General features: G+C 47.7%; 1 protein-coding gene across 5 annotated transcripts in view; it reads left to right on the forward strand.

The window, feature by feature from the left end:
* BCL11A (BCL11 transcription factor A) overlaps positions 1-27,258 on the forward strand; it is a 67,787-nt gene that overhangs the window by 9,467 nt on the left and 31,062 nt on the right. For 3 of the 5 annotated variants that reach the window (XM_065630913.1, XM_065630909.1, XM_065630911.1), the window contains exons 3-5: positions 14,332-14,339; positions 19,657-19,676; positions 23,014-23,036. The exons of the other annotated variants lie outside the window; for them this stretch is intronic. In XM_065630913.1, the coding sequence (XP_065486985.1) occupies positions 14,332-14,339; positions 19,657-19,676; positions 23,014-23,036 (51 nt within the window). The remainder of the gene's footprint in view (positions 1-14,331; positions 14,340-19,656; positions 19,677-23,013; positions 23,037-27,258) is intronic. 5 annotated transcript variants of the gene reach the window in all.

A 27,258-nucleotide genomic window follows, 5' to 3' on the forward strand; every position in this document is an offset into this window, starting at 1 on the left:
TGTTGTTTTTTGGGTGAGGAAGGATCTTAAACGTTACTTGGATTCAGTTGGAGGAACACTTTGGAGTGCTGCTGCATATTCCCCTTAATAATGCCGAGGGTGTATCTGCGGATGCCGTATTTACTGTACAAAGAGGGGAGGAGGAGGAGACGTCATTTTTACTGCTTGAATCCTTTATTCTCAAGCTGCTTGTGGCATTCAAATAAAATATGTGGGAAAATAACGTCAGAAAAGCCTCTGTCTGCAGTAATCGGGGGAAGGTGGACATAATTTGGTAGTAAATTTTGGACCAAGTACATTTGATTATTGCAGTTCTCAGGAGGTAACATCTTTGAGTAGTCATCGCACCACAGAAATTTTCTTTAGCTCTTAGTAGTAGTTGCCATTATAATTCTGTAGGTTGTAAATTGTGATTCCTTATTATTTTGTTTTGTTCCAGGGACAAAAAAATTATTGGTGTCTGCACTGAATAGGCAGCATTGCATTTGGACGATAAGACGGACGCTTTTAAAAAAAAGGGGGGAAAAAGGGAATATGGAAATATTTTGGAATAAAATTCTGCCTGCTTTCCCCGTACAAAGAAACAGAGCACAGGCTGAGTAAAACAGTCGCAAGCAGGAAAAATAGTGAGGGTGCTACCCAAAGGCTCCCGCGCCCGAGATTCGGAGCCCTGTGTACAAGCTGTATTTGTAAATAAGACACAGAAAGGTTGTGAACCGGCAGCTTGGCTGTTTTGTCAAAGTACAATGTCAGAGAAACTCTTTCTAAGACAAATTGTAAATAGAAGTGTCACGATGATTGCATGATTGAGCTCCAGAAGTGTCTTGCAATTGTTGGCATTGTCAGAAGACTTTTGAAAGCTTAATTAAAGGCGGTGGCCTGTGCGGCTGTGAAATTTACTTCTCTGGGGGGAAAAATGTAAAAAATGTGGGGGATCAAAAAGTTGCTTTAACGCTACTCGCGCGGGGATACAGGGAAGAGTCAATAGTTTCTCAGCTTTCCCCATTGCCTTTTATAAATAACATTTTTTGAAGAAGCAAACACGTGACACCAATATCATCCTTTGTATGAAGTGAAGATTGTGTTGGTTTTCCTATTCTCTGCTGTTACAGACAGTTAATGTAAAAATGGCTCTTTATTGGAAACACAAATACGAGTTCACTTGAAGCACAGAAGAGCGTAGAAAGTTTTTTCCTCTGCTTCGGCGTGATCTTTCCAGGGGACCATGAGTGTTGCACTGCCCTGAATCTTTCTGGGTTTTTTTTTGTTTCCTGCAAATCAGAAATTCTAGTTTAGAAGATGAGAAATGCGTTTTGCATTCTTTCTCCTGTAGTATGGGACATTTAATTGCGGAGCTCACCGTGAGCTGGAGCATCGCTTCATCCAAAATGCTTGTGGTTGAAGAGGCAGCCCGGCACGTGTTAAACTTCGTGTAGATCTGAAAAGGTGCACGTTAGCATCACGTGCCGAAAGCTTTGAAAATAATGCGCGTAACAAACGTAAGGCTCTGCGCAGCGAGTCCCATAGACGAATGCCGGGCGATGGAAACTGAGGCAGGGAGTAAATTAAACACCTTCTAATTAGCCTGGTGGGAGAAATAGTCTCCTGTAAACATTCCCATGATTTGGTAATGCCTCTTTTAAAGAGGAGGAGGCCTGTTAGCATCACCCCATTTTGTATATGGAGCCCTCAGCCCACGAGCCCTTTCTTATTTCATTCAAATAATAAAGACGATGAAAGAGGCTTGCGAGGTAGTGTCAGGGAACGGGAGTTCAGCCTCCAGTTGTTTGCCTGCATGCATCCTCATTACGGAATTTTTTGGGACAAAATTTCCTTCAAGCTTCGGTCTGTTTTTATATCTGATAGTACCAGCTTTGTGCAATAAAAGGCGTTTAGCATCAAGCTGGACATGGCCTGGCACATTGCCACTTTGTTGTTGTTGTTGTTGTGGTATTTATTTATTTATTTATTTTAAGCTAATCACTGAGGATCTCTTTTTACCTTTCTGTTTGTTGTGATTTTTTTCGGGTCGCAGTGCTGCCGGCGATGTCACGAGCCCAAGGAGGTCTGAACACGGCTTCCATCCAGGACGACTCTGCTTTATGTGTCCGCTTCTGGGATATCGCACAAGTTCACAAAATACGCTGAGCTCATCTATTTTAATACATTAGGACCTATATTTATACTGGTTACGTGGCCCTAAAATTTACTTTTTTTTTTTTATCCCCCCCTGGCCTAATGAACATTTTTCATCTCACTTTGTACAAAGACGGTAGCGCCAGCCTGCCTCCTGGTAATGCTGGACGTAGCAGGTTTGGGCCCACAATGGTTGATATCAGCACATGGATTGCTGTGATTTAGTACATACTTTTAAAAATAACAGGCACATCAATGGCCCCACAATCTGCCGGAGCGGTTGGGGTGATCTCTTTTGCATTTCGTGATGAATTTCCATGGAACACAGTTTGTTCTTTAGGGATCCCACCTTGGGTACACTGGATGTGGACCGAACGTCGCCTCAGACCCCCAAGCACTCATGTTATTCAAACCTTCCTGCGTTAACGCCAAACCCATTTTGAAGCCCATAAACATCCTCTCCATCTTCCTAATAGGATTTAATATGCAACGCATCCCGCGAGTTTGTTCCCCAAGCTTTCCCGACCAGCCGCATCTTTAAAATATTTCGGCGAATCTTTTTCGTTTCTTCTTCTGCCGGGGCTGGTGACTCGGTGGCTGCTCCCCGGTCCATTCTCCATTTGGAGGTGGCTCTGCCTGGGCTTGGCGAGGGACGGGTTTGCGGCGCGGGGTGTGGGGAGGTCAGCCCCGATCCCAGCGGGGAATTCGTGTTCTTCATTTGCCTTTACAATGGGAGCGCAGCTACTGCACCTTGGAGCAGCTCTCAGGTGCGAGCTCAGATGGGCGCATGTAAATGCCCTGTCAGATGCGACGCAGGAATATTAATGTTGCCTCACAACCACCGCACTGTAATAAAGCCGTACACAACCAGCTTAATATGCAGCCAGGCTGGGGAATTGGATAAAACTTCGATAGCCTGGTGTGAATGGCGGCGGTGGAAAAAAAGATTCAATATGCCACCGTTTGCGTCCTTGTTTTGCTTTGATCTAAAGCAAATTGAAAACATCTACTTCTTTTCCCTCCTTGTTTCGTATAGGTGTTGTTCTTCCTCTGCAAAATTGGCTAGTAAGTAAGGAAAGAAAATAAAGTATGGGGCACAGTGCAGAATTATTTGAAGCACATGAATGCCGGCCTGCCGGGGATGTAATTTTTCCAAGTGTTAGCAAACATTTTTTTTTTTATACTTGGGATCGTTTGCTTTGCTTTTCATTCTTTTTTAGTATCTGGGTCTGGTCGAAACAAAGAAAACAGAGTCACCACAAACAGGGGCCTGAGCCCCCTGTGCCTCCCGGCTGCAGGCACAGCCCAGACTGCACGTTGTCTTCAGAGATGGTTCATTTGTGTCTTCTTCTGGGTTCAAATCTTCATCCAAAGGGGTCTGTTTTTCAGCGCCGGGGATGTCAGAGGATTTTTAATAATGTGCTCATTTAACTGAATCAACAGCTGTCAGGAGCGGTTGTAGTAAATCCACAAAATGCACAAAGAAAAATACATACGTTTCCTGAAACAAAACACTTGAAACGAATTGGCTGCCAAAAAAAGCTGCTGAATTCTGGGTTTGCAGACAGTGCACCAAAGTGTTTCTTCTCTCTGCTCTCCCCAGAGACCGTTCCCCGCTTGCCTGCTGCAGTTCTGCTGGAACTTTTTACCTGAACAGGTTGCTGTTAAAAAAACCAACACAACAAAAAACCCAAACCCCACACCACTTTCCCGTATTTGATGGGTACAGAGCTCAGCCTGAGTTTCGATTTTTCTGTTTTGCACTAAATAGCTAAAACACCAAGACCGGAGCAAGGAAAAAAAACCAAATAACTGCGTTACCGTCAAGGAAATGAGGCTTAATATCGCTGTGAAATAGCTGTGCAGGGGACGCCGTGTTTCGCCTCTGCCCCCTGCTCTGTGTTCTCAGGGTGCTGCTGAGCTGGGGAGCAGATTTTGGGGATGCTGGGGAGGGAGATCTTTGGCCAGGCAAACCCCAGGACTTTGTGCTGCCATCCTCCCCCTGCTTTGCGTAAGTGCAGAACAATTACACCTCCAATTTGATCTTCGCTTTAGATAGAAAAACCTCTGCCTAAATAAACAACGGTGTTACTGCTGAACAGCAAAGGCTTGCAGAGGAGCTCTGCCTTCAGTGCTGTTATTATTGTTGTTGTGGTTATTATTATTATTGTTATTATTACTACAACTAATACCTTTTAAAAATAAACACACGTTACATTTCCTCACTCCTTAGGAAGTCAGGAGTTTAATTTTGCATTCATTGCTTGCTTAATTCATTTAGCAGGCAGCAAAATATATAAAATGCAAAAAAAAAAAAAGTCCCCCCGCCCCTCCCAAATTCACAGCAATTAATTTGTGACCCGGCGTTACTTTGCTACAGCATCACAGCTGGTTTGGTTTTTTTTTTTTGGACATTGCCTGAATCACCTGGGTTTCATTGCATTTTAGCTACTGAGTTTATTCTTTCTGGACTGAGAGAACACATCAGCAAAACTGTCGTGCTTCAGCCAGGGCATCGCAAGTGCACGGAGCATTTACTGCGGGAGGGCGGCCAGGGGCTTTTCCCTCTGTTTTCTCTATTATCGATGCCGATTTTCATATTTAGGCAATAGTCGTGCAAAGAGAAACAGTAGTTGTGGCGCCTTGTTCCCTTTGAGGAGGTGAAACGCAGTGGGGATGCATTTGGAAAAAGAGAGTATTACCTCCCAAAAGATTATTTAGAGGCTGTATTATTTTGTAATAAACTATAAACTGTCCTGTGTTAAATTTGTGTAACGTTAGAAAAAAAAATCAATAAGGAAAAATTAAATTCTGATAAAGATACTCTTGGATCTTTGAAAACAACTGCTGTCCTTTTAACTAAAACATTTGAGGAGCTTCAAAGAGTATGTGTTTCTTCTGATCTTAGAGCTGTGCGACTGGTAGCAGGGAAAAAAAAAATCTTATTCTACATACAAGTGGATTGCTTAACAAGTCAGCACAGACACATACTTGTTTGTACAATAGAGATAAAAATTCCTGTATAAAAATAATTCAGTTGCTGACAGCAGGCATTGTGCTGGGGCTGCCTCTTTTGTGTTGGCCGGGGGTCAGGGACCACGGCTCCCACTTTCTGCCGGGGGGAGGCTGTCACGATCGCTTGATGGAGCCTGGAAATAAGTTAATTGCTTTATTTTAAGGAATACTCAGAGCCCTGTGGTGTGGTTTTTACATCCGTGTGCGGAAGCAGCAAAAAAAGCAGGGGGGGGAAAAATCTCCGAATGGGCGAGGTGACTTGGAGACACTTTGGGAGACGTGGTCTTCAACAGCTCGGTGACCCAGCGGTAGTTTCTAAACTTTTTGTTTTTAATCTAATTCCGATTTATGCTGTCACATCCCGTATTGGCCCTCCCTGAACTCTCCTTATGTGAAGTCATGTTGGTGTCGGGGGGGAATCGGCTGAAACTGGGGACTCGTGACCGATACAGATGTTTTGCTGGGGCGGCTTTTCCACTGGGTTCTCTCTAATAAATGTTAAAAAAAGCAGAATGTTAGCACAGCCCTGGGCATCCTCTTTTTTTTGCTCTGCACGGGTGCAAGTAAGATAAGCCACGAGGCTGGGGAAAGGCTGGGGAGATGGGAATAGAAATTATTTGAACGTTCGTCCACTCTTCAAAGTGGGGGTGCCGGGGCGGCACAACCGTCCTTCCCCGGCCTCCCCCTGCCCCGGGGGGAGGAGCTGCCAAAACCGGGGCTCCCTTTGGGGTGTTGCCGGCAGGATCAGGCCCTGACGGGGCCGACCGAGAGCGAAGCCAAGTTTTGGAGCGGCCCCCGTCCCCCCGCAAACTCCTCTTGCTCCCTGCGTGTCGGCGACGGAGCCTTCGCTCCCCGGGAGCAAAGCGACTTTCTCGGTGGCACGCTCCGGCGCGGGGATCTTTTCATCATCCCTCCCTCGTTAAATGTAGCGAGCCGCTAAAAATTAATGCCGCCGCACTTTGATGAAAATAATGTTTTTATAATACGTTCGCTGTTTACACGGAAGATGTGACTTGAGGGGAGAAAGGCTTTTTTGGAGGGTGGCGGAAATCTTGTTAATCTGCTCTCGGAGAGCGGCACACAATACTGCCTATGAGCAAGTCTGTGCTGCTTTTGATAAATTACCATGTTTAGAGATAGGTTTGGCTCTTAAGGGCTTAGTTTTCTGAACAAAGTCCATAACAATGTTTTCTGCCTCTGTTTGTCTCCAGCCCCTTTGGCTTGACTCGGAGCTCTGTGTTTAGTTGAAGCTCGGTCTGGAAGATATAACAATTTTGCATTAAAAAAATAAGGAAATCACAGGAAGAAAAACCCTTTTGCTTTTTGGATGAATCTTACTGATAATTTGCTAAAGCTCATTTGAATTTTAAGCACTTCTTTAATCTTCAAAGGCTAAATTGCTTTATGAATATGCATGGTGTGGGCAGACTTTAGTTCATTACCTAGTTGTAAATTCTAATGACCATTAGGTCCTTGCAGTAATTGCGAATTGTTTTGCATTTTTGATTGGCCTATTAACATGTGCATTCGGCACACATCAGGCCAGCCTGTCAGGCTGCTGAAGGAGAAAAAAAAGGTGAAAATTGTTTTATAGCACCAAGATTCTTAGATTTTCAATCTTGGAAAATTGATGATGTAAAAAAATTAAAGCGGTGTTTTTTCTTCTCAAGATTGAAAGTTCACCAGGAGATTTGACATATTTAATTTACATGATGACTTTGCACTCCTTCATTAATGCAATTTGCATATGAAGCTGTTGTTAATCACTTTTGATCATGTTTTGTGTATTAGCTGCCTCAGTGGCTCTTCTCCCTCAGATGCTCCAGTAGAAAGCAGCAAAATGATGCATCTTCTTGCCAAGTTTCCTTTAGTGAATTGAGGAATTAGGAGTCTAACCTTGAGTAATTAAATATGTTCTATCAGTTCTCTTTTAATGTTAAGTACACTTGGTTGGAAGTGTAGAAGGAAATTGTTCCCATTTGGGGGAGACATTCCTTTAACAAAAAAATTCTATACGTATAGATAGAAAAGAATGATTTGCCGTGATCTGGAGCTGCCTGGGTGGAAGGGAGAGGTGATGGAAGGGTGGGATACGGCAGGGACCGGGCTCTTCTTTGCACGGCCGGCCTTGAAGACACGATCCCTGGGCCTGACCTCGCGCCGTGCGAAGCCGCTGTTGCTGTTGGGGTGGTGGGTTTGCGTTTGGGGGATGCACCAGGGAAGGAGCGCCCCGTTCACAGGAGCAAGTCGTGTTGTTGGTGCTGCTCCTCTTCCAGTCTCGTCTTCCCGTTGCCTCATTGCAAAGAAGGGTCTTTTTCTCCTGCCTGTCCGGGCAAGGCGTTAAATCGTCCAACCGTCTCTCCCCTTCCCTCAGGGCTGGGGCTTTGCCCCCGGTCCCCGTCCAGCTGCACCACAACTCTTGGTCTCTGCTTCATCCCTTCGCTTTGTCCGTCTTCGGTAATTCGTGCTCAACTTTGGTTTGAGAGTTTATCACCGGGTAAGAAGATGAATCGGAAGGGTGAAACGGATACCCTGATTAAAGGAGCCGCTTAATGAAAGAAAATAAACGGAGGGGGGAAATGACCATTCTGGAAGGAACAGAAGTATAATTTTAACCTCGGAGGAGACCTACGGCTGCCCTTCCATGACTTCCACCCGTACCATGCTAAAAGCACGGTTCAGTTCAAAGTTGTTAATATTCAGCTGGGAAACAGTATCCAGAACACAAATAAATTATTAAGTGCATGAACTTTTTCGGCAGTAAGATGAACTGATGGGGTCCATCTGTGAGATCCAGGGGCTTTTTATTTGTGTGTGTCGAACGATTCTGCCCTCTCCGACTTCATAGCCTTTGGTCCCTGGCCAAGTGCATGCATAATTGATTCCACACGCGCTATCATTTTCTTGATGTAATTGCTTTAGTAAGATATGATGAAATCTAATGGATAATTTACTATATGAAAATGACAAAAAAGTAAATGTTCGTGTTTTGTGCCGGGCAGGAGAGCACCCAGGTTGCCCGTGTGGTGAAGGAAAACCCGCTCGTACCATCTCCCACGGGCAAAGATGCGGGTGGGTCGCTGTAGGAGTTCAGAGCAAACTCTGGGTAATTAACCGAGTTTTACAACACAGGTGAAAGCGAAACACTCTCGTTGTTTGGAAACCTTGTGTATTTTTTCTTGAGTGATGCCATATTTGCTTTTCCAATTGCCAGAATGTGGACTCAGGGAAAAAAAAAAAAGTTCTGTGCATGAGGCAAGGGGTAGTATTTTTAGAAATAAATGTGTCCTGGACTTGCTGCCCTGTGCTACAGATAGTACTCACACTGGTGCCTTGCTTGGCAAAAAGACCTTCTATTCTAGCTGCTTAAATAATGCACCAGATTAAATTCAATGCATCGGTTTGGCTGGATGTATTTTCAGATAGTTCAGAAGTAATAAATATCACATCCACATGTAATTCCCTACACATCCAAAGGAAAATATTCCACTTCAAAATTTGACATTACATTGGTCTTTAAGAAATGATTTGTTAATCTCTTTTCTTTTCCTCCCTGTTTCCCAGTCCTGGAATACTGTGAATTCCTTTCTGTAATTTTTTTAAACAGCTATTGAGGTAATGTATAGACACAAAAACATTTTCTCAGTTGCTCCCCCCTCCTTGCTGTTTTCAATGTACTAAAAGAGGAAAAAGTATCCAAGGCAAACCCACATAACTGTAGCAAACTGTTTCTGAGCAAGTCATAATAATGAACAACACATGATCTGAAATGTGATCAGCAAACATATACTTATGCCAAGGAATTTTTGCCATTCACATACCAAGGTTCTGTAAATCAGTAAACCGCGGCGGAGGAGCCCCCGGCACGGCGAGGGGAGGAGGAGCAGGACCAGGAGCAGGACCAGGACCGGCCACCCCAGCAGAACTGTCTCTTTCATGGAACAGAGAACGGGAACAAGTTTTCCCTTTTCCACTTTCCTCCTCTCCCTGTCAGTCCGTGCGCCGAAATGTAAAACCAACGAGACCTTTAAAGAGGGAAAGTGCAGCCTGAGATATCTGCAAATGCAAAAGCTGGCAAATAAGTAGCAAAGGAATGAAATTTCATTGCAACATGTTTTACGGGATTTTTTTTTTTTCCTTTCCTCTCCCCCCGCCTTCCACCTCCCCATCTTTCGCAGAACCAAAATGTAAATTACTTTCTGGTCCTAATTGGATTTAATTATTTCTTCAGGAGAGGATGGGTGGGAGGGGGTGGGAATGGCACACAGCTGTCCTAACAAAACAAAGGAGCCAGAAAAACCTCACTTTCCCCCATGTTGGCTAATGAACGGTGTGGAGGATCTTGGTGCTGGCGAGTAAATGGAGCTGAGGAGACCTGGGGAAGGGTAAGATCTGTCTGCAGCCGGGAGCAGTAGGAAAAGGCCGTGCTAGCTGTTCTGAACGGCACCTTAAATGGTGATTTCTGCTTTCCTATTAATTTCTGTAACAGCCCTGTTTTTTCAGAGCACCCAGCCTGGCCCTTCCCCTGACCTAAACCACGTTGCCTGGATGGTTTGGCCCCACGGTGAGCCCCAACCTCAGTAGTGGGCTGTGAATCCCACCATCACCCCTCGCCTGGGAAGAACCAGCATCCCCAGGGCACTGATGGGAGGGACGGGGAGTGGATTTGGGTCCCCAGCACTCGGTGGGGTGTCCCCTGTGCCATCGGGGTGTCCCCCGACCGGGGTCTGGGACACTCGGGTGACAACAGCGAGGTCGGGCGAGCCGATGCTGCCGCGTAGGTTGGTGGCACGTTTGCACCCGCGGATCTCAAAGCGCTTTACAAGCTTTTAATGAATGTGACCACTAACGTGATTTATAGCGCGATTCATTATTGGTATTGGAGGGACTGTATTCTTATTTTGTCATTTGCTGTTAAAATTAATACACTCCATGCTGGCTATAAAAGTGTATTTGCATTTAATTGCAAGTCAGAATGAATTAGTGGATGTGATTTAAACCTGAACTCACTCCTTAAAAAGAAGTCTTCAGTGGATAAGGAAAAATCAAGCTCCGTGCTGGATTTCTTTGGTGGACGTAGGGATGGGGAGAGGAGGGGGCAAGCGGGGGCTCGGCTCCTTTTTCTTTATTTTTAATTCTTGAGGTTGCTTTCAGCGAGAAATGCCTTTGCCAGGAGGGGCTTAGGCAAAGTGGTCAAGCACATCTGCTCCTGGGAAGGTAGGGAAGAAAAGAGGTTACCAGTAATAGGGCAGCAGCACAAAGGGAAAATTGTACACTGGAAGCATTAGTCTCCGCGGCGGTGGTGTGGCCAGACTGGTTTAGCAGACAGGATGATAGATTGCTTTGTCAAGGGTCCCAGGGTGTGCCCTGAACTTGAAGCACTTTGTTTATCTTGAATAGAAAGGGAAAAGCACAGACATAATCGATGTCTAGTTTTTGAGGAGGGAGGAAGAGGTAGAGGAGGGAGCGGGGAGGGGGGGTTGGTGGTGGGGGGAGGCCCTGGCTGTGGCTCCATTAACAGATGAACTTGGCTCAAGTCCAGAGTTTGATGAGAGAGTGTCACAGCCCCGGAGCCGGCCAGCCTTTTCAATAATTTTCCTTTTTTTTTTTTTTTTTTTTAATACCTGCTGACTATACATCAAATGCTCTCAGGTCTTTTGGCTAAAGGCAAGAAGGGAGCGGGGGGGAAAGACACATCTCCATTTTTTTCCCCTCTGAACCAGTTGAGACCAGTCCCTTGGCCACGCACGCAGGTTCTATCATCTTTCCTGGCTCGCTGTTGGGAAAAAAGAGTTGTCACCGTGCCAGTAACCTGAAGGCCCAAGACAAAAAAAAAAAAAAAAAAAAAAATAGGGGGTTTGGTGTTCTGAGAGGCAAATTAAACCCTGCGAGTGTATGAGAGCAGGCAGGGTGTGCATGTGTCTGGGAGATTTCAGAAATAGCAGGAGTTAAATTCAGGGGTAAAAAGCACCTGTAGGGCAATCCCTGCCTGGCTGGGGAGGGCAGATCCAGGGACAGACCGAGCACAGGCGAACGGTGGCACCTTTACACGGTGGCGCCCACCCATTGAAATAACTTTACGAGCAAAAAAAATCAAATTTCCCCCCTAGCGTGGACCTGCACCGGGTGTGAAGGTGGCTGCGATTCCAGCCTTTACACGTCCGTCACAAAATTGTGCCAGACCATCAAGGTGTTTTCTTGTAACTCTGGGGTGGCGAGAATAAAGACAAATTGGAGATCTTTACTGGGTTACCAGTGCTTTTTCTTGAAGTCACTTGCTTTGCAAGAGGCGGATTTGGTGGGGATGTAGTAAATGGGGCTGCGGTGGATGGTGCCTGGGAGCTTCCCAAGGGCACCTGGCTGGGGACAGAGGTGGCACCTGGCTGGGGACAGAGGTGGCCCCAGAGCGCCTGCGACTCAGCAACGCAGTCTGAATTCAGCGTTGTTTTGGTTTTGGTGTGGGGTTTTTTTTGTCTCCAATTATGCTGTCTGTTTCTGACAGTTGTTCAGCTACTCGGCAGTCTTGGCAGGAGGCTGAGCCTGTAACATCCTGACATTTTTTGCTTTTTAACAGGCCAGTCTCATCATGCTGGAACAAACAGCAGCTTAACTGCATTTCACTGTAGCTGATTTGAATAACGTGTACTCTGGTCAAACAAGAAACTCCTCAAAGGAAGATTCTCAGCGCCTCGTTTTCCGTCCCGCTGACACTGGGTGGATTTCAAAATGCGCTGAAAGGGCATAGCTGGGAAAACACAGACTCTCCCCTCCTGCAGAGGGTAGGTAGGAGTGGGTCACCTGCCTGTCCCGTGTCCCTTTGGGCTCCCAGCATCACACCTGGCTGGGAATTAGGTTTGCTTGACACCTGGGGCTCTGTTTCATGTGGCCATCCCTGTTAGAAAGGGGGTGAGCGCAGGGATGCCCTTTGCTGGTGAAACCTTCCCCTGGCCACCTCGCTACGTGTGGGGCATCCTGCGAGTCCTCGTTTTTGAGGAGGTTCGAAAATCCCAGCCTCGTTTCCCCTCCTTCCCCTTATTTTCGCCTCACAGCTGCTGATGTGTGGCACGTTGGAAAGCGCCAAGGCTGGGAAGTGGCTCTGGGATACAGCTCCACGGGGTTGGGTACCAGGGTGCTGGGTCTGGGAATCTCCCTCCTGAAACTGGTTCTTCCCTCGCTCTCCACGTTGCGTGTCAAACCCTGACTGGTTTGATTGTGAACTTCCCAGCAACTCGGCACCCCTGTATTTTATTTTTTTCCCAGGCGTTTGCCTACGCACGTGTGCGGCTCCTCTGTGTAATGCCTGCGCAGGACTCCCTCTTATCTGCTGATCGCTGTGTTTACCTCTATGACATCCATTACGTGAGGACCTGAGTGCCTCAGAGATGTTAATGAATACACCCTCGCCGTACCGTACCGGGGCGAGATAGGCAACTGTTGTTCTATGGCACAGCTTGGGTGTCTCGCCCAGCTCAGGCTGCGGCACAGCGGGGACCAGAGCCCGGTGCTGTCCCCACCACGTTGAGAAGTAAAGACATAGTTGCGTCTTCAAACCAACGCACTCTTTGCCAAAACCATTCTCTCTGCGAGGGGTCCGCGCCGCTTCATCTCTCGCTTTGTATTTGAGATCTGCAGAGATGCAGATGGTCTGGGGGCCACACGCGTGGCTGCGGCCGCACAGCCTCGTCCCGCGGGGAAATTCGCCCCGTACGTCTTTGGCAGGGTCACAGGCTTCGCGGGGGGATCCCCACATTTGGGTAAACAGTGTCAGTGGCGAAGGTAGGTTGTACGTCCAAGAGACAAGGTGGCGACCTTTGGGTCAAGTACCTGTGTCTGGAGAGCTCGCGATAAATATTGTACAGCGGGAACAATGGGGCTGTAACGGAGCTGCCACCGAGGAGGCGACGGCCGAGCAGCCGGCTGGCTAAGAGGCTGCTGGGAGAGCAGTGTAGTGTTTCTACTTCAAACTGATTGAAACGTCGACTAAAAAAAAAAAAAAAATCAATGTTGTTGACTAGCAATAATTTACAGTTTTTCTCGGTGCTAAGTAGCCGCGTGCGCAAGGATGCGCTCACCGCGCCGGGATGAGCGCGGAGCGGTCCGGGTGCGGGTGCTGAATCAGATGCGTTATAGGTCAGCCCTTTATTTGTTTCATCACGACTTTTACACAGTTGTCATGTAATTTATGGCTGCTTTCACGTTGTCAAACATTTTCATTGCGGCTTCTTCTTAACACACTCCTGACACAAACACGGCTGCTTTAAAGGCCCTGTATTGTTTCATAATCTGAGAGGAGGACTATAAAACATCAAATTACACTATCTTCAGGCTAATCTAAATGCACTACAGATTGAAATCAGAGCTCATTTGTCCCTGATGCAAATTATTAAGTTCTAATTATAAATATCCATTTAATTACCCCATACATTTTTATTCTGCAGACCCTTCTCAGCAATTCTGTCTGAGATACAGTAGATGTATAGGAGAAAATCTGCAGTAATTAATGTGCATTTCCTAAATAATAAAGAACAAACACGAGCCACTTTGTTCATGGATGACATATCCGGGCACACATTTTTAGCTATCCATGTCGTGGCGTCAGACACTGAATGCTAATTTAAAAATAAATGGAAAAGACGAAAATAAAAAGTTTGGGGGTTCATTTCCCTCCTCCTCCTTGTTGTAGAAAGAGCTCTGGGTCCTTCAGCGCCTTGTACCCTCCTCGTGTGAGGGACAAAGGTGGCTCGGAGGACCGCGGTGTCGTGTCCCCGGCCCCCATCTCGTGGAGATGCTGGTCCTGAAGCCTCCTCATACTGGAAGCCTCACTAACCCAGATGTGCCTCGCAGCGAAACAAACCCGGGAACGGCTCTCTGCCACGCCACGCTCTTCAACTTTTCAGTTCCGTGCCCAACAGCAGCCGAGCAGGTTACAAAAGCCTCTGTCGAGCAGTGGTGGAGGATGCTTGTGGTCTCCTCCCGGCTTGTGCAAAACCCAAGGGCAGAGGCAGACATGGAAAAGCATCTGCTGGGGCAGATCCTGCTCCGAGTTACCCCGGGTGTAAATCCCGAGTAGCTCCCCTGCAGCCAGGAGAGTCACCGTGTAGGCACAGTGGTGTAAAGGAGCTCGGGACCAGCCCGTTATGGTTATTTATGTTCAGATTAAGAGAGAGCCTCATCTACCAGCCACTGGAGTCTGGGGAAGAACTTGCAGAACGCAGCAGGCGTCGACTGGAGCCCGGATGCGGGGAGGTGTGTGTGTGTGTGCACCCAGAGACATATACGGGGTAAAAATCTGAGTGCACAGGAGCTAATGTGAGCATCGCCACAGGCTTCATTGCACTCTGTATTTATACCCGTATTTGCCTCTGCTTTCCGGGTGATAGAGAAGACTTTCTGGAAAGGATGCTTCTCTCAGTAATTATAAACAAAAATGAGCCTTGAGCTTTCTCAAACATATATTCCACTAGAGCTCCATTCATTTCATCAGTTAAGAAGATGAGGAGCTGTAGCAGTGTCCTCAATTCCCAAGTAACTTTGTCCTTATTATAATAATTTTATCTCAAACTTTGCCCTAGAGTCACAGAGCACTAGGAGGTAAATCATAAAAGTGTAAAAAGTACTGGTAGGAATGTAAAGACCTTTATGTAAAGAAACCAAACCGAACCCAAGCCTGATTTTTTAAATGAGAGAATAATTATCTTGGCTTTTCTGAAGGCAATAGCATTTTTTGAAAGATCAGCTTGTCTTTTTTTTTTTTTTTTCTTTTTTTCAAATTGCATCGCAGTTACTGTACTGTTTCAAAACATGGTTTGTATTGTGATTCCTCTGTAGCGCGGTCGCCGCGCAGAGGAGATCCTGTTTGAGATTTTGCATCTTGTCATATCTATTATGCAGAAACTTAAACTAAACAGCCTCGTTGAGCAGTGAGCAAGCCACAATCACAATGCAGGTGCCGCCGGTGCTGTAATTCCTGCACAATCTGCTGTTACCTGAGCAGCTGAGTCGTCTCTTTGCTCGTGTAATTATTGTCCTGAGCAGAAAGTAAGCTGCGTATCCCATCGCCCATAGCTCAGTAGTCTTTACCTATTATTACTGTTAGTATTATATCCGACAAATGCGTTGGTCATTGTGCTGCTGATGTGTGGTAGGTGCTCCGGCTGGGACAGGCTCTGCTTGCTGATGGGGCCACTGGTGTCGGGGTGTGATGTATGGATTATATTTACCGTGGCACGGTTTGTTTGTGAGTGAGGCTGCGGGAGTGGGGCAGATGACGAATGAAGATGCTCCACAGTTTCACACTTGTCCCTGTGGTCGCAAGTCTCTGATAACCATAAAGAGCTTCTTGTGATGGAGAGGTATTTATGTGCCTGTAGAGGATGTAAAGCTTTAGGTCTGTGGCTGAAGGTGAAGCTGCAATAGTCACCACTTTGGTGGTTTTGGTTTAATCTGTTACGTGACCCAGATAAACACTTGGAATTTTTTGTGACAACCTTGGAAGTGCGTGAACCATCCAGTTAAATAATTTGCTGGGCTGAAATATTGGTTTATTCTCCATATTTGGTCCTCCACGTGTCGGCTGGGTGATGTTCATTGCCAAAACACAAACAGCCAAACAGGTGTGTGCACCTGTGCTGCCGGGGACCCCAGTGATGAATGCCTTCAGGGGCCTTCCCTACCCTCCAGGATGCAAGTAAAATGTTAATTCTCTTAAAAATCAAGGTTGCCCTAGTGCCTTCACTCCTTGATGGGGCAAGTGTTCCGCGGAGGTGGGAGTCACGGGCATGGCAAGGGTGGCCTTCGCCCTCCGGGCGGCTGGCTTGTCGCTGCTGCAGCAGAAATAAGCTTGGAGATTCTTGCTGGTCTCTCCAGTGGATCCCACTTTCCTTTCCCCCCCCTGTGCGTTTGCTTAAATGAACAACTGTGGTCTGTACACAAGTTCTACACTTATTTTATCTCCTGAAAGAGACGGAGTCCAACAAGCTTTTTACCCACCGAGTCTATAGGGAAAACGGCCAGGCAATTTTTGTTTCAATCTAGGCGTCTCTCCGGAGTGCTAGTTCCAGAGACTGATCAATAGGTTTTATTGTAGACCTCACTGTCTCTAAAAGCACCGTGACCTTATCCCATCTAAAAATAGCGTTTGCTCTTGCTGCCTGCAGAACCTTGACCTGTGAAAACCCATTTGGAGCATAACTGACACGTGCAGTCAGCTGTGCATGCAAGACCCTTGCAGGCTGCGGGAGAAAGCTCCCCGAGCTCCTTGGAGCCCTTGGTTGGGAGGATGGAGAGACGGAGGGGCGCAGGGCTGGACGAGGTGCCCTGTTCCCTCGGGAATTCCAAGGCAGATGAGGGCTGATCTTTCCCAGGTCCTGAGCAAGGGATGGACCTCTGAGCAACCAGCACTTCTTTTGGGAAGAGTCTTGCATGGGAGCCCAAATGCACGCTCGCACCAGCGCCACGTGCCGAGAGCATCGCTGCCAAGAGCATCCCTGCTGTGAGACAGGGCTTGGCCATTTCTACCAGGAGGTTGCTCAGCTCCGGCAGCGCCGCTCTAGAGAGTGTAGAATCGCAGAGTAGTTTAGGTTGGAAGAGACCTTCAAAGCTCATGCAGTGCCAGCCCTGCCATGAGCAGGGACATCTGCACCAGCTCAGGTTGCTCAGAGCCCCGTCCAGCCTGGCCTGGGATGTCTCCAGGAATGGGGCATCCACCACCGCTCTGGGCAACCTGGGCCAGTGTTTTACCACCCTCGGTGTGAAAAATTTCTTCTTCATGTCTACCCTGAATCTCCCCTACTTCAGTTTAAAACCATCACCCCTTGTCCTATTGTAACAGGCCCTGCTAAAAAATCTGTCCCCATCTTTCTTCCAAGCCCCTTTTAAGTACTGCAAGGCCACAATAAGATCTCCCTGGAGCCTTCTCTCCCTGGCCTCTTGTTCTTCTAAAGTGCTCTTCATAAGTTTGGACAAAGGAAGGTCACCTAAGTTAAACCAGTTCCTTGTCAATGGGTCTGTTTTGTTCATTAAGGCCATTGCCAAAGACAGAGTGAAGTGCGAGAGCTCAGCATGGATTTGGGTGGCCTGGCGATGCACTGGAAGGGCTCGAAGTAGCCACCAGGTACTTACTGCCTATGGCAACATCTGGCAGAGAAGAGCCCTCGTGCACGTGTGCATCCTCCACCAGAAAGGGCTTACGTGGTGTTTTCCATGGAAATGAAGAGATGTGGGATAAGAAGAGCCTGGGGACCCTGCCGGCCGTCCCTCCCCGCTGCGGCCGGGCTGCCTGGCAAGGGTTAACCAGCCTCCCCGGTGAGCAAGCCCTGGTGCCGAGCCCCTGGGGGGTGAAAAGGGAAGCCAGCTATGATTGCAGAGCTGTAAAAGGTGGCATTTTGTTCTCCCCCGCTAACAAAACCCAGGACTATTGTTGCCTCCGAGCTTGAAAGAGAGGTCACCGGTGGTATTAGTGCAGCTAATCACATCAGAGGCCGGGTGGGCTCAGCGTGCGGTGGCTGCCGGTGGCGGGGCTGGGACCGGCCACCCCGGGCTGTTCCCAGGCACCGGTTCCTCTTTGGTTACACAAAATGTCCGCTCCCGGTCTCCTAATGCCTTGGCTATTATTAGCTGGTGTCACTCAGTTATCTGAGAGTGGTGCTTTTAGCTGCCATCTAAGTGCCTGACACTTGGGTTTAACAGCAGATTAAATTAAATTTTAGGTTGGTTTGGCTTTGCTGGGTGTAGACAAAAGGAGCAGCTGCCGTGGAAATGTAATCTGGCACCGGTGAGGACGGGGAGCCCGAGCTGCTCTTCCCTTCCACCCAGGCTTGGATGGTCTCAACATGTGGGTGACTATTTTGGGAGCACGTTCCTTGGATTGGAAAGTGGGCACCCGTGTCCCCCACTCAGTGCCCGGCCGTGTCCCTACCAGCCAAAGCACGTTGAGATGGAGAGCGTTTAGACACGACCAACTGGAAATTGCACACACCAAACCAGTGCTTATCTTTAGTATGCGTCCAAATGCCGTCAAGCAAAACCCACAATAAATATTTACTTATTGATGGGTCTGTTGGTGCAATCCGTTCCTTTTGCCACCTTTCCGTATGAGATGGGACGATGGTGGGAGAAGGGATGGAGCTGTGATACAGACACTGTGCAAGCTGGTTGCCCCTTGTAGCCCCTGGCAGGTTGAAGACCCCCTTGGACATCCCACAGGGACATGCGGTGAGTCTGGCCAAGTTTTGGTCCTGGTGCTTTTCCCTCATTCCCTGGGGGACTTTGGGAGAGTCACAAATAATTCAGCTTAGCATGGTGTTTGTTCAGTCGCAGGGGTAGAATTCGGTCTCCTAATTTCAGCACATGGTAGTGTCTTCATCTGAAAAATGAGAATTTTTGGGGGGCAGGTAATATATTTGCTGGAAAGTGTGATCGGGTGAATTCAGGTGCAGCTTTGGCTGGCAAAAAAAGAAGAGAAATTCAGAAAACTTGCGGTCATGGAAGCAAAATCTAAACATCTTGTATTTCATTTCCATGCAGTTTTTCCCTCTGAATTTTCTCTTTGGAAGCCAAATGGAAAATCTGGTTTATGTCCTGTGCTAATTATGATATGGATGTCCTACGAAGGGAGTTAGATTTACATTATTAATGACTGCGCAACGGTTTGACAGCCTCCTGAAAAATAGTTATCTGCTCCCCTTTAGTGTTGTGGCAAGACCGATTGCGCTGCACAGGTCTGAGGTTTTGTATGGATTTCTGGGCACATCTATAGGTTCACCTCACCTATACTTTTTGCCCATAGGAGTTTTGCAACAAGTGGATAATGTATTTTAATCATCCCGACTGACCAGTGGTAGCATTGCTTTGAAATGTGTGGTATTGGCATTGAAAGTCCCCCTCGCCCGCGGTATTTTGTGGTTTTTTTGATTCCATAACTCTCAAATTTACATTAGTCATTGGGGCTGCAGTATGTAAATAACCCAGTCAAATTTGAATCTCGTTTGCATAATTCACACCTCGTGTCTGACGGGAGGAAAAAGTGAAGTGTTCCCTTAAATTAACAAAAATCTGTAATTATTCTACATATTGAAATTGAAGAGAAAAGCATCTCCTTGAATTTCATTCTTTGTATAATTTGCCTTTGCTGTTGTTTCAGTAATGTATTTGTGAGGAACTGGCAGCATCTGCTAATTTTCAGAGCTATCAGGATGAGCGTAACGTAAAAACTTGGGGCCAGAAGTGGGGCCAACACCTTGTTTGCAAGCATTCGCGTTTATTTTGGCGCTAACGCTGCTCTGCTAGCAGAGGAACATGCCATTCAGCGCAATGAGAGTATGAAAATTTGGCCCTAAGCAGTTATTTCTGCGTTGGGGTCAGATTGTGGAGCCTTTACTCATCCCGGTAAGTCTTTTATGAACCTTCGGAGAACAATGGCTGTAATGAGATTACCTGGGAAAGCGCTTATCCCGACGGGAAGGAACTTGGGGAACCTGGACCCACTTGTATTTTGGGAGAAATAAGGAGGGCTCAGTACTCCCTGGGTTGTTTTCCTACCTGTGTTGGCCAAGGGGAAGGTGCCCGGCAGGGCTGGGAGTTAATGCCTTTGGAAGCTGCGGTTTAGCTGTGTGTTGTCTTTCCTGGATTAGCCACGCTGAGAAGGGGAAAAAGAAAAAAAAAAAAAAGGTGTTTGAGTGAGGCGAACAAAGTAATTGACTATCAGTATCAAGAATTACTGCGCAGCCACGCAGGGGACAAGTCAGAACATACCTTGACAAAACCCTGCAACAAAGGGCTGCTCAAACACACCCTCGAGTCTAGGGAGCTGTAAATTGAGCTTCAAGCCCAATGAAACACTTTGAGGCTTTGTGTGTGTTTTCGGTATCTACTCGCAGCCATTCGGTGCCGCACAGGAGGTGACCGAAGTCTCCAAAAAGCAGCAGTGAGCACCGAGATCTGCCGTTCAGATCGGTCCACGGCAAAGCGGCTTTAGTCTTCACAAATCACGCAGTGTTTTCTCTGATTCCCACCTCGTTTTCCCATCCAGCTTCATGCACTTTTCTAAAAAATTGGGGAGGGGAAACAGCTCCTGGGTCATCTTTTAGTTGCTGTTTTTCTCGCAAGGGAAAAACAAAGAGGGGGACCTTGTACCCTGCCATGTGAGTGCAATGATCTTTCTACGAGCGGCTCCACACCCATTTCTTCCTACAGGTTAGAGACACATTTTTGGCACTGGACACGGTAAACGTTCCAACATGTTTTTAATCTGCAGCTCTCACGTCTTTAAAGGTCTAGTGTCGTGGCTCTGGTTGCGTGCACGTATTTCGAGGTACCCGAGTAGTGCAAAATGCGGGTAAAATATGGTGACACGAATTTAATCTGTTGGTAGGAGTTTGTTGGGTGTTTGTTTTGCCTGTCCTTGGGTGATGCTTTCCATGTTCTTGGCTTTTCCCTGGTGTCACTAGGTGCCTCTTCTGGATTTATAGGCGTCTCGTGAAAGGCGAGTGATTACACCCTGCAATACCTTTTGCAGAATTCCTAAATGCTGAAAGCCGTCAGCTGCGTTTGCTAGGCGTGCAAAGTGAAATGCCTTCGGTTGTTCACTTTCCAACCAGTGTGCACTTAAATGGTGAAACACGGTGCCAAAATCCACAGAACCCTTTCTGTTGACTTGGGTTTTGTACAAGGCTCCAAATTCTGATGGCGTTCCTTCTCCATTTGCTCAAGATCCAGAGCGTGCCCATTTAATTTTTCCCCCTTTTGGATGACGTTGCCTCAGCCAGAATTCAACCAGCCTCTTGATTTCTTAGGTGCTTTCTCTTATGGGCAGAGCTGTGGGAGCAAACACCCAGAGAGGACAGGCTGCAGCCTTCGACATCCAGAGATGCTGAGGTGGCTGCATCTCACCTCCTTTTGTGTTTTACTCAAAAACATTGAGATGAGAACAGAACCCGTGGTGCAGCGGCGGGTGGGGAGGAGGGAGGAGGAGATGAATGATCCCTCTCTAGTTCTGGAAAGATTCAGCGGTTGCCCTTGGTCCTTTCACCTCGGTGGGGCCGTGTAAGGGTTACAGCATTTTAGACATTTCCCAAAGTGTCAGTGTTCGGAGCGCCATTAGGAAGAGACTAGATGGATGACCAAAACGTAGGGGCAAAATAAATTAGACAGTTCAGAAGCGGCAAACAAGTCATTTGTGGGGAATAACGAAAGCTTGTGGTTGCGACGCTGTCCCTTCTCCAGCCCATTGCAGCGATGTGTATAAATCAGGGTAACAAAACAGGAGCCCTTATTAGGCCTGTGTGACATTAAAGGTGCATTTAGCTGCAGAGTGTAACACTGGCTGCTATAAAATCAGGCGGATGCTCTAACTGCGCTGCAGACTGCTTGGGGATGACAGCAAGGCTGCGCCTTTGGGACCGGATCAAACCTTCCCCGAGTATCGTGTTCCCTGTTCTGCGGAGAGGGGCTGTTCAGCTCCATAGGTTTGAGCCATGTTTTTCCCAATCATCGCTCTCTAGTTCTGCCCCCTGAGGTGTTGCTCCATCCTCCTCTCCCTGCCTAACATCCCCTGCCATCCACACCCTCTGGGATAGTGGCCGTGGTACCTGGCACGTCCCCACCATCCGTAGGGTCCCTGGCTGTGCCAAAACCCGGCCTCCTGTTCCCCGCATCATCCATCGTACAGGAGGAAACTGAACTGGCTGCTGTAGGTGCTCCTGAGTGAGCGATATTATATTACCCCACATAAATGTCACATTAATGGAGCATTATAACCAAAAGATGCTCGTAGATCACTCTAAACCATTTTAGGCATCTGTTACGCTTCCGCCACCTGCTCTTCACCCATCCGTTTGTGTTTGGGATGGTAAAGACGCTGTCGAGAGAGCCTGCAGAGGACCTGGGGAAAGGTGAGAGCTGGCGCGATGGAGCAGCCCACCGCCCCGCCGGGACCTCCACCGCCCCGCCAGGACCTCCACCGGCGCCAAGCGCGGCTCCACCAGCCCATGTTGGCCGCGCTGGAAGAGGCGTCACAGCGGGGTGCCGGGAGGGCACGCCACGGCTCGGCTTCGAAAGGGTGTTGATGGCAAGCGCTGACTTATCTGAGCTGGCTCAACACCTTCTGAAAGTCCAGTGTAGGCAAGGAGGGAGCCCAAGCATCGGCTCAGCCGAAAGCCCATGGTGCCTTGTCTGCGACGGCTTTCTAGATCACACCATGTAACACAGCGCAACAAAGGGCCTTTAAATCCCAGTCAAGAAGACAGACAATAGAAGGTCAGAGTTTAAAAGAGAAAGTGTGCCTCAGACTGATGTAATTCCCCTTCTCCCCCCTTTTCTTAGTGCGAATCCTTTGATATTTGAGCAGGGAAATCCTCTTTATCGGGAAACTCCACCTCCTCTTATCTCGTACTCCCTCGAAAATGCTATCTGCTCTCCTGCCTTTCACGCCTCCCAACCCCGTTTACGGTGGAAACCTCCCATCCCTCTCGCCCAATGGGCGCAGCGAGGACGCTCGAGGCTCAACGCGGGGACTCGCTGCAAGTAAACACCCTCCAGCTAATGACCCCCCCGGGGACCCATGCTCGCCCGTCACGGTCAGTGTCCTGGGAGCGCCCGCCACTTCCCACGAGAGGTTGAACCTCCAGGTGACATCGTTGACATGATCCGGACGGTCATAACAGTAGCTGGGCTTGAGTCAACGTGGCAGCAATCTTTAGAAACATAAGGGTTTATTTTCCCGATGTTTAGCTGAATTGGAGCACCCTCCTTGGAGCTGGAGGAGCCCGCAGCCATCAGCAAAGAGGCAAAAACCCCTTTGCAGCCCAAGCACGGTGGTGCTGGAGCTTTGCAGAGGACGGAGGACTGCAGCGCGCTGGGCAGGAGTCATCTCATGGGAGGGAAAACCCGTCAGACACCGGCCTGCCTTCCCCCACCTCTCTACCTGTGCTGGAAGAGCCTTTGTCACCTACTTTGCATTTGCCATCTGATGCCATCGGCCACTTGCCACCACGGCATGTGGCACCGCTGCACCCAGGGTCTACAGGTGAGGCGTTCCCAAATTTCAGCCCAGCAAATAAAGGCCTCCATCACCTCCTTGCACTGTAGAGCAGTCTTTTGCATAGAAAATATAAAACTAGCCATTTTGGTTACTTGCAGATATTTTGTCTGACCTGGGACTTGGGAGGTTGCATTACATGGACGATTGCATCAGCTAAGTCGTGTTTCTTAACCTCTGTGCAATGGGCTCCAGTAAGACTTGTTAGTGCTCTTAATTTGTTATAATAAGCAATTGCGAAGCTGGGGAAAGGGAACGTCCCTGTGTGTATGCTCAAAGCTGCTGAGTCCCTCTGCAGAGCTGTGGCAGCTCTGGAGACCAAAAAGCTTCTCTTCTCCTAGACCATGGAAAATCAGATCGCGGCTCTGACCGATGCTGTCGGTGGTCACAGAGGACCAGGCTCTTCTTCCACATGAGCAGGTTTTAACCTTGGTGTAACTTGGTGGATGTCAGTAGGAGTATTTTCAATGTGTGCTCCTGTAAGGCAGCGCAGAGATGTGCCCAACCCATTTTTGAGTGTGGAGTTTTGTTCTTTCTGCATCCAGGAGAGGTGGTGAATGATCCATAGTCACATCTAGGGCAACCCTTGGGGTGTAAATCAGATGGGACCGGCCTGGCCACTTTGTACCAGCGAGTGTTCTAGCCCTGAAGACTCAACCCTGAAATAAGATGGGAATGGCCACTGAATTTTTCTCCTTAAGCCATTAAAAGTGACTTTTTGAGTACATTGGATTTTGTCATTCACATTTCTCTCTCCCCTCCCGTCAGCCCTCAAACACACGGGACTCGGGCAAGAATTCACGACACTTTTCAATAATATCTGACTGTCTTCCCAGGCTACTTCTGTGCTCTTGCCCTTCCAACCTCTTACAGGCTGTGGCAGAGCTTGGCTGCAAGAAGCCTGTTCATGTGAAATGGTGCAGAGTGGAAGGAAATGGTGTCATTAACTGTGCAGTTTATGTAGATTGTAATTCTTGCAGCCTTCAGGTCCAACCCAGATTAGCTTCCCTTAGCTTAAAATAACAAAAGGGGAACTGTCAGAATCAGGTTTAAAATATTAGCATGATGAAACATGTTAACAGGTAGCCATTAGCACTTTATGTCTGCATGAATAGTGTCTTTTTAAGTGCTTTATTGGTATCAGAGCAGGGAGGATGGGCAGAAAATGGCATTCATTTTCGAACTGGCACAGCGCTTTAATTGCAATTTTTTATTGTCATCACTTGTCAGGGAAGACGTCTTCTTGGTCAGGGTAAGCTCTGGGCGGGGAGGTGGCCTTGGGATTGGTCGGAGTTTCAAGTACCAGCTGTTTGCCAGAGAAAAGGAGCAGATAGTCTGGACAGAACCTGTAAGAACCTCTTACTTTGCTGTTACAGCGTGTGCGAGGTGACTGACTCTGGGAAAACTGGAGCAAAACCTGGTTCTGACATCCAGGGAGGTGCTGGTCAGTCCAGATCCATGATGTTCCTGCTGCCAAATCCACGGGACAAGCACAACACTGAGCTCCGCTCCCGGTTGCACTGATGCTTTGCTGGTTGCCCGATCAGGAGTGGTTGCTCCCGAGTGGCAGCATCCAGCAGTTGCTTCAGGGAATGGTAGGTATTTGTGTGATAAATTAAAACAAAAATCCCCGTGGGGGTTCCCCCATCTCCCGGAGCTCTCCTGCATCCCACTTGACATGGAGGTCCTCAGGAAAAAAAAAAGACGCATTCGTTGCTGGCTCCTGTGGACCCTTCCCTTTGTATCCCTTGAAAAACATGCCTGGTGGATGTTTTTATTTGTGTCTCAGCAACGGGCAGCCCTTCTTGTCGGTGGAGATGTCAGACCCTGCCTCGTTATCGACTGTGCGGCCACATCTACGTGTCTCACCACTGGCGAGGAGAAGCCGTCCGTCCTTCCACCTCTCTCTGCCCGGTTCCTGTGTCAATGAACACAGGTTGCCTCCTATTTTTTATTTATACAAGGTTTCTTGAGGGTGACAGCCCACTATCAGTTGTGGTTTAGGATGGTTCTCTGTGATGAAGAAGTGTTTGGTGGTTGCTCATCTATTTTTCTTGGTGATTTGGGGTTTCTCGTGAGGTTTTGCTCGCGTGTTTGTGTGCGGCTCTGGGTCTGGCTGTGGGGAGGGACATCGGTGCCCCCAGGAAAGCCTTGAAAATCTCTCTGGGTGCAAAATGTGCCTTTTGTGCCTCAACTCTTCATCCTTTCCAGCGAAAATACAACAGTGCTGGCAGTCGTAGCATGGTGCTTTGTTCTTTTCTTATGGATTAATGGCAAAAACACGGCCTGGACGCTGCTCTACAGTCTTAAAAAAACCCTATTTGTTTGTTTTTCCCCCTCCTCGCTGGTGTGGCCGTCACAGGGATGGTTCCCACCTTTCTGCCACATGTTTTTGGATGACTGAATTCTTGCAAGACGGTAGCAGAGTTTTGCACCAGCCCTGTGGGACTCTCACTGCCCTCCTTCCCAAAGCCACCCCACAAGCTAAAATGGTATTTTCCTCCCCTTAGACCTTACAATGTTTTTAACTGTATGCACTTCACGAGGTTTTAACTTTTTCGGCTCGAATTTAAGGAGCTTTAATCAGCACAAACACTTGTGGTGGGTGTAGGTCGCTGCTTTTTTCTTCCTCGTTTTCTTCCTTTTCTTCTGTCTTTTCATCCCTTATTTTACATTCTGCCGCGCCGGATGAGCGTTTAATCCCTGCCCTTCTGTCTGTTGAGGTATTATGTTTTTTTAATAGTGCTTGTTTATGACTAAGGTCAAAGACAGTATTTTAGAACAAAAATTAGAGTTAGTTCATAATTGAGTACATATGTATGTTACTGTTTATTTTTATAGTTTGCTAATTTATTTTTAAACAGCTCGGTTGAGCCAACATGTTTATAGGCCTGTTTATCACATGTCTTGCCAGTCGGAGTACTAAAAGACACATGCTTTTCAATAGCACAGATCCGAAGTTAAATTAGATAATACCACCAGGTAGCAATTTAATTACATTAATTGAATGTTTAGGTTGAAATGTAGTTTTGCGAAGGCTATAATGGAATACATTCATAAGTGTCTGCGTATAAATCTTGCCATTTAAAATGTTATTTGAGCCTGCTGGCGGGGAAATGGAGTGGTTTTGAGGGAGAAATGGGGTACTTTGCCATGAGTACCGAAGTGCCCGTGCTTGCAGTTGCTTGGGGTTTGGGGACCATCCTGGCTGTCGTCACAAATGTCTGTGGGTCCCCATCCCGTGGCCGGAGCTGCAAACCAGCCTTGGAAAGGCAGCTCGGAGGAAGAGCCGCTGAAGAGCAGAAGCTGTGAATGAACCACGCTCTCCAGCCCGGATGGGGATTTAATCCTCAGCGTAAACATTTTCGAATAACGTATTGTCAGGAGAGGGAGAGGGAAAATTCCTTGATTTGACAGTGCCCAAGAATAGCAGGCTTGGTTAGGAAAGGACGAGGGAAACGGCTCTGGCGCTGTTTGGTTTTGCTTGTGCCGGTGGTGGCTTCTGCACGCACCCATTTCCAAGCAAAATATCAAAATCTCGGTGTTTCTAGCGGGAGCACGGCAAGGCTCTTTGCAACTCGCTTTAGGATCCGGAGAGCGGAGTGAGTCTGGTTTCAAAAGAAAAAAAAAATAAAAAGAGCAGGAGGTCATACACAGATTGATTTGTATCGGGGCTCAGGGATAGATAAGGGGTAACCAGAGGAAAATCACAACTTGTGCAACATTCTTGTACCATGGTGGGCGATCTCCTTTTGGTGTCTGCACGCTGGGAGGGATGGAGGGGGGAGAGGGGGGATCTGCAAGACCTAAACACCCCAGCAGTGGGAAGCGTTTGGAAATAAGCTGGTGGCGAGCAGGCCCCTGGCATTTCTCAGGCTCTTGTATTGCGAACAAGCCAGGAAAAATGCATCGGGCTCAGCACTGGGATGTTTCAGTCTATTTTGTACATATACCCATGTGTGGGGACTTGGAGCCTCTCGCTGGTGCTTATCTAGGTTGGGATGGGCAACCAAGGCGTGGGTCTTTTAAGCAAATCACACCTTTGCTGAGCAGGTGATCCAAATATTCATCCC

The sequence above is a fragment of the Caloenas nicobarica genome, chromosome 3 (assembly GCF_036013445.1).
Source record: "Caloenas nicobarica isolate bCalNic1 chromosome 3, bCalNic1.hap1, whole genome shotgun sequence".
NCBI lineage: Eukaryota > Metazoa > Chordata > Aves > Columbiformes > Columbidae > Caloenas > Caloenas nicobarica.